Source organism: Populus euphratica, unplaced genomic scaffold (assembly GCF_000495115.2).
Source record: "Populus euphratica unplaced genomic scaffold, PopEup_1.0 scaffold1092.1, whole genome shotgun sequence".
Lineage (NCBI taxonomy): Eukaryota > Viridiplantae > Streptophyta > Magnoliopsida > Malpighiales > Salicaceae > Populus > Populus euphratica.
Window position 1 is genome coordinate 36148 of NW_011500947.1, and position 11696 is coordinate 47843.

Consider the following 11696-nt stretch of genomic DNA (forward strand, 5'->3'; position numbering starts at 1 on the left):
AAATCATCATCCGTTGATTATCAAATATAAAACATTTAAAATATTTTTTATATTTAAGTAAGACTTGATTATCAAATATAAAACATTTAAAATATTTTTTATATTTATTTAACATTTAAAAATAAAAAAATTATTCGCCTGTTACGGGGCACAGACAATATTGTTGTATAATTTATCCGGTGATCGGGTCCCATTTGTTAATCACAATCAGCACCGTTCATCCCAAAATTAGAGCTGCTTAAACTTCCCATACGGTCAGCCTCCCTCCATTAGAGAAGTGTAGAACATGTTATGAAAGTGTTTCTTTCTCCTCTTTTTTGCGACACCGCACCATATCTCATGCGCGTAACGATGAAACCGGCTATGCACAAACTACAGCAGCAGTAGCTGTGATCAATTATCGTTTTTCGATTTCGATCGAGTTAGGGTTTCTGCTTCAAATGGATAATTACGGTTTTCACGATGGTAATATCTGTAATATGTTGGAGAGCAGACATCGCCCTGTAATTCTTCTTCACTATTTCTCATACTTAATATTTGCCTAATTATTACTTCGATCGAATTTTTCCTCTCTCTGTTTCTTAGTTAATTTTCTAGCTTTTTGTAGGTTTTTGGCCAAGATTGTAGAGTTTTTTTTTAATTAATTAATGTTTGAAGTTTAATTATAGACTTAACAAGGTGTAAGTATAATTGCAAATGTGTTTCTTCTTTTTGTAGGATGTTAATCACAGTTTACAGATGCATTCCTCACTGATTCGGAGACTCTCCCAAGAAAGAGAATTGGAGGTTATTATGGGATTTTATTTTATTTTATTTTTATCATTTTCTTTTTAGCCAACTGGTAGTTAGCATGGAGGCTTTTCCTTGCAAGTCATTCGTCCACCACCGTAGCTGAAAACGGTGTTTGTTCTGAATATACACTTACTGATCATCAATTTCTTCTGAATTATGATTACCAGTTGTGATTTGCATCCTCTGTTTTAATGGATGATTGTTATTTTCCAGTTGATTGATTGATGATATTTGCAGGATACCTTGTGTAAAGCTGTTTTTCCTAATGCAGCATCTGTTATCTAATTTTTCTTACAAGATTTTACAGCTTGATTATCTTAAAGTCTATCTCTCTCTCCACTGACAGGGGCATCAGGGTTGTGTCAATTCGATAGCCTGGAATTCTAAAGGTTCGCTCTTGATTTCTGGATCAGATGACACACGGGTATGATACCTCTTTATATTATTGAAGATTTCTTTTTAAGTGTTTCACGTGCAGTAAAAAATTTTGGACTAATAAAAAGAAAAGTTGAATTCGTGTTATGTGTGAGATTTTGCTTGGTTGCAATTTGTGTTATTCAACTTACTGTGATTTGGAAGATTGGAGACCTTGTAGAAGGGACCTCTATGATTCTGAACACATATGTTGTATGATTGGGTTGAACTAGCTGTTAAAAAAGGCGGGATGGGGTTGAGGAAAATGGACAGAGTAGAAAGTGACTAATGAGTAATGTTACTTTAGAGCTTTAAACTTCACTGAAGGAAAAATTTGATGCACCGAAGGAGAGGGTGATTGCTGTAGGCACACAGATATTTTCATTTATTGAAAGAGGAGAGATATTCATCTTGCATCAATTTTTGCAGATGAATATTTGGAACTACGCTGGTCGAAAGCTTTTGCATTCTATTGATACTGGGCATTCTGCAAATATATTCTGCACTAAATTTGTTCCTGAAACATCTGATGAGCTTGTGGTTGCTGGAGCCGGAGATGCAGAAGTAATGTTGTGATGAACTGAATTTTCTAAAGCTGAAGCTCTATTCTCAAGTTAATTATTTTGGTAACTTGCTCTGACCTTTTCTCATTTCAGGTTCGCTTGTTTAATTTGTCTCGCTTGAGTGGAAGGAGTCCTGATGATAATTCTATTTCTCCATCAGCACTGTATCAGTGTCATACAAGAAGAGTGAAAAAATTAGCTGTAAGATCTCATTGTACAGATGACCTAGTTGGCTAGTTGTGTGTGCTTATGTATTTTGTTTTCCAGCAGTGGGTCCCTCTAAACCACCAAAACTAGTCCTTGGCTTGTTTTAGGAACATGGAAAAACAAAATTCAAATATTTTTGCTTGTTTGGTTTGGCAAATTTTTCCATTTGTCTTATTGCTTTGGCCTTTCAGTAATCACAACCTTCACCTCTCTTGTAGGTTGAAGTTGGAAACCCCAACGTTGTCTGGAGTGCAAGTGAAGATGGAACACTTAGACAGCATGATTTTCGGGAGGGTTCTTCATGCCCTCCAGCAGGATCTTCCCATGAATGTCGCAATATTCTGGTTAGTTCAGGAGAGCTGAAAATTCTTCTGTCTTGAATTTAGTTTTCCTGCTGTGTTGAAGTTTTGATAGCAATACTTTGGATTGGATAGTTATGCTGTTTTTGTGGTGAAATGCTGTTTGTTTAGTGTTGATTGTCTTTGATTGTTTGTTACCATTAGTTCCATGTCCTGTCATTAATGATCATTAGAGGGGTCATCTTTCAGTATTTGAGAGTTGAAAAGAAGATTCTTGCATTCATTTTCCATATGAGGCACACTAAATCTATATGTAGTAGTGTTGGCATCTGGGTTATTAGCTTAAGTTGTATGGTATACTTTTTGTCAAGTGTGGCAATGATGACTCACCAAAAGGTTGTCTAACTTGCGTGTGGAGCTAACAGGTTAAAGTTCAGAGCCTCTCAATATCTATATCATTTTCCAAATAACATACCTTAATATGTTTACTTCAAACTTAGTCAATGTTATTTATACATGTTACCACTATTAATTAGCTTGAAGGCCAACAACACGTATAGTGCTTATGTTTACAAGTTGTAGATGTCATTTTTGTCCCTTGACCTTTTGATTAATACAGTTAAAACATTCAGAAAACTATTTACGTTTTCTTTATCTCTGTTTGCTTGCCTTTCTGATTCTGGGGTGCTTGTTTGTGGAAATTTTCCCCTCATGAAGCCTCTATATTTGAACATAATTGTTTTTCACATTTAGTACGTGATGACAGCTTGACTTGCGGTCTGGAGCAAAGAGGTCATTAGCAGATCCACCTAAGCAAACTCTTGCTCTGAGATCTTGTGATATCAGTACCAGTCGGCCTCATTTGCTCCTGGTTGGTGGGAGGTCTGAGCTTATGCCATCTGAGTTCTATTTTTCCTAATTTTTTCCCTTCATAAATGTTGTTTCTTAACTGATTTCTCTTGAAATGTTTGCAGTGATGCCTTTGCTCGATTATATGATAGACGGATGCTGCCTCCACTGACTTCCTGTAGGAAAAGGATGTCCCCGCCACGTTGTGTTAACTATTTCTGCCCAATGCACCTTTCTGAGCGTGTCAGTTCATAATTTCTGAACTATCTTGTTGTTACTTAATTATCTGATCTGATTGTGAACTGCACCATCTTTTATTTATTGGAGAAGGAGAAAAAAGATGATACAATTCATCCTATCTCCTTAGATTATTGTTTTAGATCATGAAGATATAATTAGTTCATAGCATAACTCTTGAAATCCTTGTAAACATGCTCATGTTGGTCCGATATCATCTTCTTGTCAATTTGCTTTTATTTTATGGCTTGTTTCTACAATTGTTCTATCCTCTCAATTCTCAAAGAAAAAATGTCATTAGAATTTATAATAACATTGCAGTTGTGTATTTTTTAGAACTTCCATCTTGGTCTCCTTTTCTTTTCAGGGACGTTCAAGCTTGCACCTTACTCATGTTACATTTAGTCCAAATGGGGATGAGGTTCTCCTAAGTTATAGCGGAGAGCATGTATACCTAATGAATGCCAATCACAGTAAGCTCCTTCACCTTGTGAGCTTGGCTTTATTCCTGTTTAGTTTGTTTCTTCAACCTGCTAGGTGATATTTTTATAACCTGACTTGGTGTTGGAATCCCTTTGGAAACACTCAAGGTAGTGTCTATGCTCCAGATAAACAATGTTGTATGAAGTTTCTGGTTTGAATTTTGAAGTCAATGCAATGCTAGCTTCGGATATGATCTACAATTTGATATATGGTGGTTGTGATTTGTGTGCTGAACTGTTTCTGTCATTAATCTTTTGTTTGTTGTTTTATTTCTTGATTCTGTCATTCTGGTTATTAGTTGGTTCTTCATGGATTGGTTAATGTCTTAAGTTGTTGTGAATTGCAGGTGGAGGCACTGCTGTGCGATATACTATTGGAGATACTTCAAAATTGATGACCTTCGCCCCTACACTCAATGGGCTAGAGCTGCAACCACTACCATCTTGTGTGCTCAAACGTCAGAATTATTCCAAAACCAGTGGTTCTTCCATAGTGAGTTTCTTTGTTAATTATATTTATTGTAGGCATATGTGTTGTTTTGATGCTAATGAGCTGGGGTCATGCCTGGTGTTCTTCATTTATATATTGGTGACCAGTCTAACGTGGCTGTTACAGCTTGAGAAGTGTAGAAAGTTGGTTCAAATTGCTGAAAAATTCTTAGAGGAAGGGACATGTTATTTCTATGGAATTGAAGCCTGCAATGAAGTTCTGGATGGCCATGGTCGTGTTATTGGCCCAACGCTTAGGCATGAATGTCTCTGCATTCGTGCAGCCTTGTTGCTTAAGGTCCCTTAAAGATTTTGTTCATCAAGTTGTTTCTGCATCATTTATTTTTCATGGATTATCACTAAGGTACTGCTTTTTTAATCGTCTAGAGGAAATGGAAAAACGATGTTCACATGGCCATAAGAGATTGTTATAATGCTCGCAGAATTGACAGTTCGTCCTTCAGAGCCCTCTATTATATGTCTGAAGCTTTGTCACGGGTAAGCTTGTTGTCTGAATCACCACTTTGTCTCATCAAATATGCGGTTTGCTGCCAATTAATCAGTCAATTGCACTACCAGACTGATGGGCCTGCTGCCATCTTAATTCTACTCTTTGACCAAATATCCTGGATCTTGTTTATAACAGCATGATGCATAATATTTTGTTTTACCAATTATCACTTGTTTGGTGCATGCATAATATTTGGAATCTGAACAAATGCTATGTGAAGTGTAAGCAATGATGAAAATGAGCTGATAATGTCATTTATTTATAATGATGAAAATGAATTGACAATATCATTTATTTATTGTTCTGTTATGGTTAGTTCCTTATTCCTAGATTCTTGCAGCTGGGAAAACATAAGGAAGCTCTAGAATTCTCCATTGCTGCCCAATGTTCAGCACCAGGAAATACTGAAGTAGCAGTATTGATGGAGGATATACGAAAGAATCTTGCTACAGGTTTGTATATTGCAATATCTAGTGCTTTTGTTGTTTCCTGTTAAGGAGAACTGTATTAGTTGATCTATTTGGTGTTTCATAACATTGAGTGTCTTACTTCCCAAGACTATATCTGCATCTGTTGCATATTTGCATGTCTAGCTGAAGCTGGAAAAAGTAGTAAGGACAATGACGGGGCAACAAGGTCTGAAACCCGAAATGGACGAGCATTGTCATTGAGTGATATACTCTATCACTCTGAGGCAAATAGTGATGCTTCACATGATGGTCCAGGGTCTGATAGAGAAGATTCTGACTATGATGAGGAGCTGGAGTTGGACTTCGAAACATCAGTATCAGGTGATGAAGGGCGTGATGTTGAACCAAACATTCTTCATGGTAGTTTGAATCTCAGGATACATAGGAGAGGTGATTCAGCTAGAGATTCGAGCTGTACAAATGGTTCATGTGGGTCACCTTCATCATCACAAAATGATCGAACACCTTATCAGGTTAGCATGATCTTAAACAGTGATTTATGTGTAGTTATGTATTGCTTATCAAAATATTCGTTCTTTTTGAAATCTTGGGCTTCCTCTCATGCATGTTACTATTTGGGTAAAATCACCACTATTTGAAAGTTTACTATGTAAAGGTTGGGTGTCCCTAAGGATGAGATCTAAAGGGGGAAAATACTAAATCTGGATATTGCTTCGACTAGCAGTTTAGTGTATGTTATACGATGACTTATTTGTATTGTTCAATTCTCTGTCTCTATCTCTCACACGGACGCACACGCATGCATGCATGTGCACATGCGTGTTACACGCATGTGCATGCTCACAGATGTACATTCTTTTTTCACTCTGGTTCAGCAATTTTTGTCTCTCTCTCTCTCTCTGCCAGTTTATATATTCTAAGCTGATATTGCAGCTGGAGACTGTCATTGATATGAAGCAGAGATATGTTGGCCACTGTAATGTTGGGACTGATATAAAACAGGCCAGTTTTCTTGGGCAAAGAGGTTGGTTTCTTATAGATCTCCTATACTTTCTTAGCACCTAAGATGTAAATCAGTTTGGGTCGCTTTTAATTCTTGATGTTAATAAAGTAAGGAATTTGTTTTCACATGACTCATATTTTTATTTATATTTGATACCTTCCATAGATGTGCTGTACAATTGTTGCCTTTTCAAGGAGGTTCTATGGAAATGATGCATTAGAAAGATTCCTGATCCTGACCATTGTGTTACTGAGGAATATTGACATGCTTTAGTAGTCTTTTTGAATTTGAATGTATCATTGGCTCTTACTTTGCATCAGACTTGGGATAATTGAGGTCTTAGTCGTAAGTTATAGCTGGAATGGATTATCTTTAGTAGTCTTACCATATTAAATTGGCTGAATGTCTTCAACTGTTGGGCAAGGTGTTTGTATACTGGTTATTTGTTTGAAAATGAGGACCATTGAGTTCTTAAGGTGTTTGTGGAATGCAGTTGTAGATTTTATGATGCTAATTGACTGAATGTCTGTAGCCTTGGGTCAGGTAATATGCTTGGTTCCCTCAGCTGCTGTCAATCAGCTGCCAGTGCAAGTGGCTTCTTGGAAAGTGTTGGTCATTTTTCATAGGACCCCCCCATTTTTGCTTGCCTTTGACATGTGAGAAAGAAATAATCCTTCCTAGTAGTACACAGGAATTTGGAATGATGCAAAATCTGTTCTTCAAAGTGGACAATCATTAGGTGTCAATGAGGCCACAGAGGGAGGATATCGCAACCAGCCATAAAAACTAGGATATTAGAAAGACACTTTGGAGGGACAGAGTATATACTTCAAGCAAACCATGTAAACCTGATCAGGCAAATTGAACAATGCTTTATAGTCTGATTGAATGTTTTCTGTCACCATATCAGCACCAATGCAATGGATCTGGACACTATATGCATCATAGAGATTGTTTGATGTGCCTTAAGGAAAATGATTTGTGGCATGATGCATCATAGATTCTTTCATGCCACAAATCATTTTCCTTAAGGCACATCAAACAATCTATGATGCATATAGTGTAAGAATCTATGATGCATCATGCCACAAATCATTTTCCTTAAGGCACATCAAACAATCTATGATGCATATAGTGTCCAGATCCATTGCATTGGTGCTGATATGGTGACAGAAAACATTCAATCAGACTATAAAGCATTGTTCAATTTGCCTGATCAGGTTTACATGGTTTGCTTCATGCCATTTTTTTAGCATGAATTTTGTGCTCTGTAGCATTATGCCTTGATTATTGTTAACGCACCTTGCAGTTTTCTAGATTTTTTCAAACATTGCAAGCAAGATCAAGTTCAGAAGCAGCATACCATTTGGTCAATTCTTAGTTTCTTACTATTGATTTGCAGGTGATTATGTGGCCAGTGGAAGTGATGATGGTAGATGGTTTATTTGGGAAAAGCACACTGGTAGATTGATAAAAATGCTTCTTGGAGATGAGGCTGGTAGCATTCTTTCTCCATGTGACTGTTTGGCTTTTGCCTAGATTCAGTAGTACCTTCTTAATTATCTTTGATTTATTCATCGTCTGCCTTGCAGTTGTGAACTGCATCCAGTGTCACCCATTTGATTGTGTTGTGGCAACCAGTGGTATTGATAACACCATAAAGGTTAGTTTGATGGATTTGATTTGTTTCCATCTATTAAATTGTGCTTGGCTTGTGTCCTAGGATAAAAGAGACATACAAAAGGACAAAATTGTGTTTGGTTGAAGGGACAAAGATGGAGTCATGAAAACAAATATGTTTCAAGAACAGTTTTGAAGTGAATTTACACCCTTTCAAAACAGAAAGGACAAGGGGACATCTCCTCTATGTCCCAACTATCTGTCTCTTCTATCGCTATCTTATGGTTTGGTTTTCTGATTTTCTGACATGGTTCTAGATTTGGACTCCAAGTGCTTCAGTCCCATCGATTGTGGCTGGGGGAGCAGCAGGACCTGAAACTTCTAATGTGTTAGAAGCCATGGAAAGCAACCAGCGAAGATTATGCCATAATCGTGAAGCAATCCTGTAAGAATATGAGCCCTTAGTTGTCCGTGTTCCCCAAAATTTATGTATTATTTTGTGAATTATGTTTTGCCACCCTCTGTCAGTATAGAGGTCCCCTATATGTGAAATCAACAAGCCTTTTCAATGTGACAACCCAAACTGGATATAAGAAATTGATTTTTCAAAAACAGTAATACAGCCTCGGGTCTGGAATTTATGCTCTTCACTTCACTTTGGTTTTGTTTGGTGTACTTTTGGATGCTGCACTGGCATAGCTTACAGCTCAGTTCAACAAAGTCTGTCTTGAGTATATATGGGTGGCCACATAGATGTTCCTCCAGTTCTTCTGTTGGAATCATTCATGTAAACCTCAATTCATTGCCCAGTTTTCTTCTCATGCTTGTTTCTCCTACAGCTAGAAAAAATACTCATTGGGATAAATGCTTATCTAGCACCCCCCTCTTCTTCCCAATGCACCATGCACATGTCTTAAGTCATAGATTTAATTATTGTTTTTTCAGGACTGATTTCTTTTATCCAAGTGACTTATTATGTTTACAAGGATTCATAATGTTAGTTGCAGCCCCTTTGAGCTTCTAGAACGGTTTCGGATGCATGAATTCACTGAAGGAACTTTGCACCCTTTTGAGTGTGCTCAGAGCTAATCGGGGCCTTTTCGCACTTAAGCCTCCAGTTAAGTATCTGCATGCACACATGAGGGTATAACTTAAATTTTCATGGATACAATAGTCATATTTGGATTTGCAGTTTAGACCAGTATCTTGGTTTTTATTATTATCATCAAGCTTTAATGGCTGAAACATATTGATGATTTTATGGTTTGTTGCTAAAACCCATTGAAACCCTTGTTAGCTGGTAGACTATAATTCTTAGTTTGTAAGAGATTCTTATACAGGCTTTATCTGTCAGGCACTGCATCATAATTTTGCTGAAAAGAAAGCCATGTCACAATGATTTAATCCATTTCCGTGGTTGTTTTCTTCATTTTCCTTGAATCCTTGTCCATTGTGTACCTAATTTTTTTAATAAGTTGTTTCACGTGTTTGACTTGTTGTTTAAAGAAGGTAATTCCAACAAAATAATGACATCATGCTAAGGTTTACTTTGGATTATAAAAAGCATAACAAATCAATGTAAATGAAAGTGATATGCATAGGAACATGATGAAGCAGCACAAAAAATCATAGTTATATTTGTCGTTTGGATTCTAATTTGATAATTGTTTGGGTCACTAGGTCTCCAGTTTCAGCAAAAAAGACTGGATGCCTTCTGAACCTCAAGAGAGTTATCGCCTATTGCATGAACCCAAATCTATCAGTGAAGGAAATTATATTTCTGAAACTGTTTTTTTTATTTTATATATATATATATATATATATAATTTTATATTTACTTTTCTGCGATTCCAGAGTTCTTTTCAGTGTTGTGTGCTTCAGGAGATCCATCACCTATTGCATGAACCCAAAACTATCACCAAAAGGAAATTATTTCTAAAACTGGTTTTTTCTAGTCATATCGTTGCAGATTTATGTGCTGACGAGTGATGATACAAGCGGAGTGTTGTTTTTTCGTTGAGCAAGGAGATAAAGGGAGGCTGCAACATAATTGGTGGTAGGAAATTAGTTGGCCATGTAAAGCCTTTTGTCCGATATCTTAATAAAGTGTCGCCAGTGTTAAATTATATCTAGTGCTGTACTGTTGCTATAAAGGTGATTACTTCTGGCTCATGTAATTATTTCAAGATGTTTCTGTTTATTGCTGTATTTAGTTAAAACAATTCCTGCACAGATGACAATTTTTTCCATAGGTCTGCTTGAATTACTTGATTTTGCCTTCTACTCTCTTGCGATTCCAGAGTTACCCCAGTGTTGTGCGCTTCAGGAGGTCAGTTAACATCCTCGGGCATGTTGTTAAATCATACCTGTGAACAACTCTTTGTTATTGACTATCGGTTGAGGTTGAGGTTAAAATTGTAGTAGTGATTGTAATTAAATTTTTTTTTTTAGAAATATATTAAAATAATTTTTTTATTTAAATAAATTATTTTTAATATCAGAATAACATATTAAATCATAAATAAATAATTTAAAAACATTAAAAAAAATCAGAAAAAAAATTGCAATATAAAAGGATTGTGGTTTTAACTGTCTTTTAAGTAGAGCGTGTCTTGTGCAAGCTCAACATTGAATATTATGCATTTTGATTCACGTGTGGGACACGTTCAGTTCTACTCACGATGCCTAGACGTGCCAGCAGTGTTTTGACGTGTGGGTTGTCTCCAGTCTTGTCTTCGTTCTTGGTTTGCCTTCGTTTTGATTTTTCAGTCATTGAAATGAGATGAGTGCTAGCTATCTTCTCTGTTACCATCTCCCTTTCATTCCGATAATTCTTCCACTTTTTAAATGCTACTTACTACTTGTAACTTGCACTCTATATTTTTGTAATTGTTTTAAGACTTATGACTAACAAGTAAAATGCATTGCTTTAGGTGTGTTGCATAAGCCAAGGTTGTAGCTAGTAGAATTGAATAAACATCAAGTATTTACTTTCTGTACAAAGGAGTGGAAAAACAGACAAGTTTATATTGGGCTTGATCACTTTCTTTTTTAAATGTATAAAGAAAATATAAAGATGTTGCAGAAGTGTTTACTAGCAAAACCTGATGTACATTGGGTATTTTTTAAGATAATGAGCTGGTAATATTTTGAATTATATATATATATATATATATATATATATATATATATATTTGTTTTAAAAAATTATTGAGATGATGATATAATAGATTGATTCGGATCAATCTTAGCTAATATACATAATTTATTATTCAAGTTATGAGACTGATAACTCAATAGTTAAATAAAATTTAAAATTTAATTCTCAATCAATTTAATATTAAAGGATGAAAATAAAAAAATAAAAAATATAAAAAAAATTAAAAAAAAGACTTAAATCAACCAAGGTCAACCTAGGCCATGAAAACAGGATAAATAAAAAACTAAAAAGTATTATTAACACGATCAAAAAATTGATATCTTCTTCTAAGTGTAGGAGTGTTGAAGTAATAAATAACCTCACAAGACCGACGTCGAATCATTGAGAGATTAACTATATAAATTATAAATAATAATAATAATAATAACAACAATAATATTAGTAATACTAACAACAACAACAAGAACAACAATAATAATAATAAAAAGAAGAAGAAGAAGAAGTTAAAGAGGATTTTGAGATTGTAAGATTAATGTGGGGATTAAACAATGATAAAAACAAATGTCAAGGTTAGAAGATCCACTAATGGTATTTTAAATAAGTATAGTATAAACTCTTATTGTTCAATTGGAAACCACA

The 11696-nt window shown here is 35.5% G+C and overlaps 1 protein-coding gene across 5 annotated transcripts; it reads left to right on the top strand.

The window, feature by feature from the left end:
• Positions 1–255: 255 nt before the first annotated feature.
• On the top strand, positions 256–10146 carry ASG2 (transducin family protein / WD-40 repeat family protein). Of its 5 annotated transcripts, none has more exons than XR_840624.1 (20): positions 256–503; positions 718–786; positions 1139–1216; positions 1636–1770; positions 1863–1970; positions 2195–2320; positions 3042–3157; positions 3250–3367; positions 3729–3834; positions 4191–4336; positions 4460–4630; positions 4720–4830; positions 5184–5295; positions 5437–5786; positions 6208–6298; positions 7680–7775; positions 7870–7940; positions 8215–8342; positions 8899–9041; positions 9867–10146. XR_840624.1 is itself a non-coding variant. In XM_011014376.1 (20 exons), exons 1-19 carry the CDS (start codon positions 441–443, stop codon positions 8984–8986), a joined length of 2283 nt encoding a protein of 760 aa, XP_011012678.1. In that variant the 5' UTR covers positions 256–440; the 3' UTR covers positions 8987–9014; positions 9853–10146. The 5 variants fall into 5 exon arrangements, 4 of the variants coding, with proteins under 4 accessions (XP_011012678.1, XP_011012677.1, XP_011012680.1 ...); XM_011014376.1 differs by having other exon boundaries at positions 8899–9014; positions 9853–10146; XM_011014375.1 differs by having other exon boundaries at positions 8899–9014.
• Positions 10147–11696: the final 1550 nt, after the last annotated feature.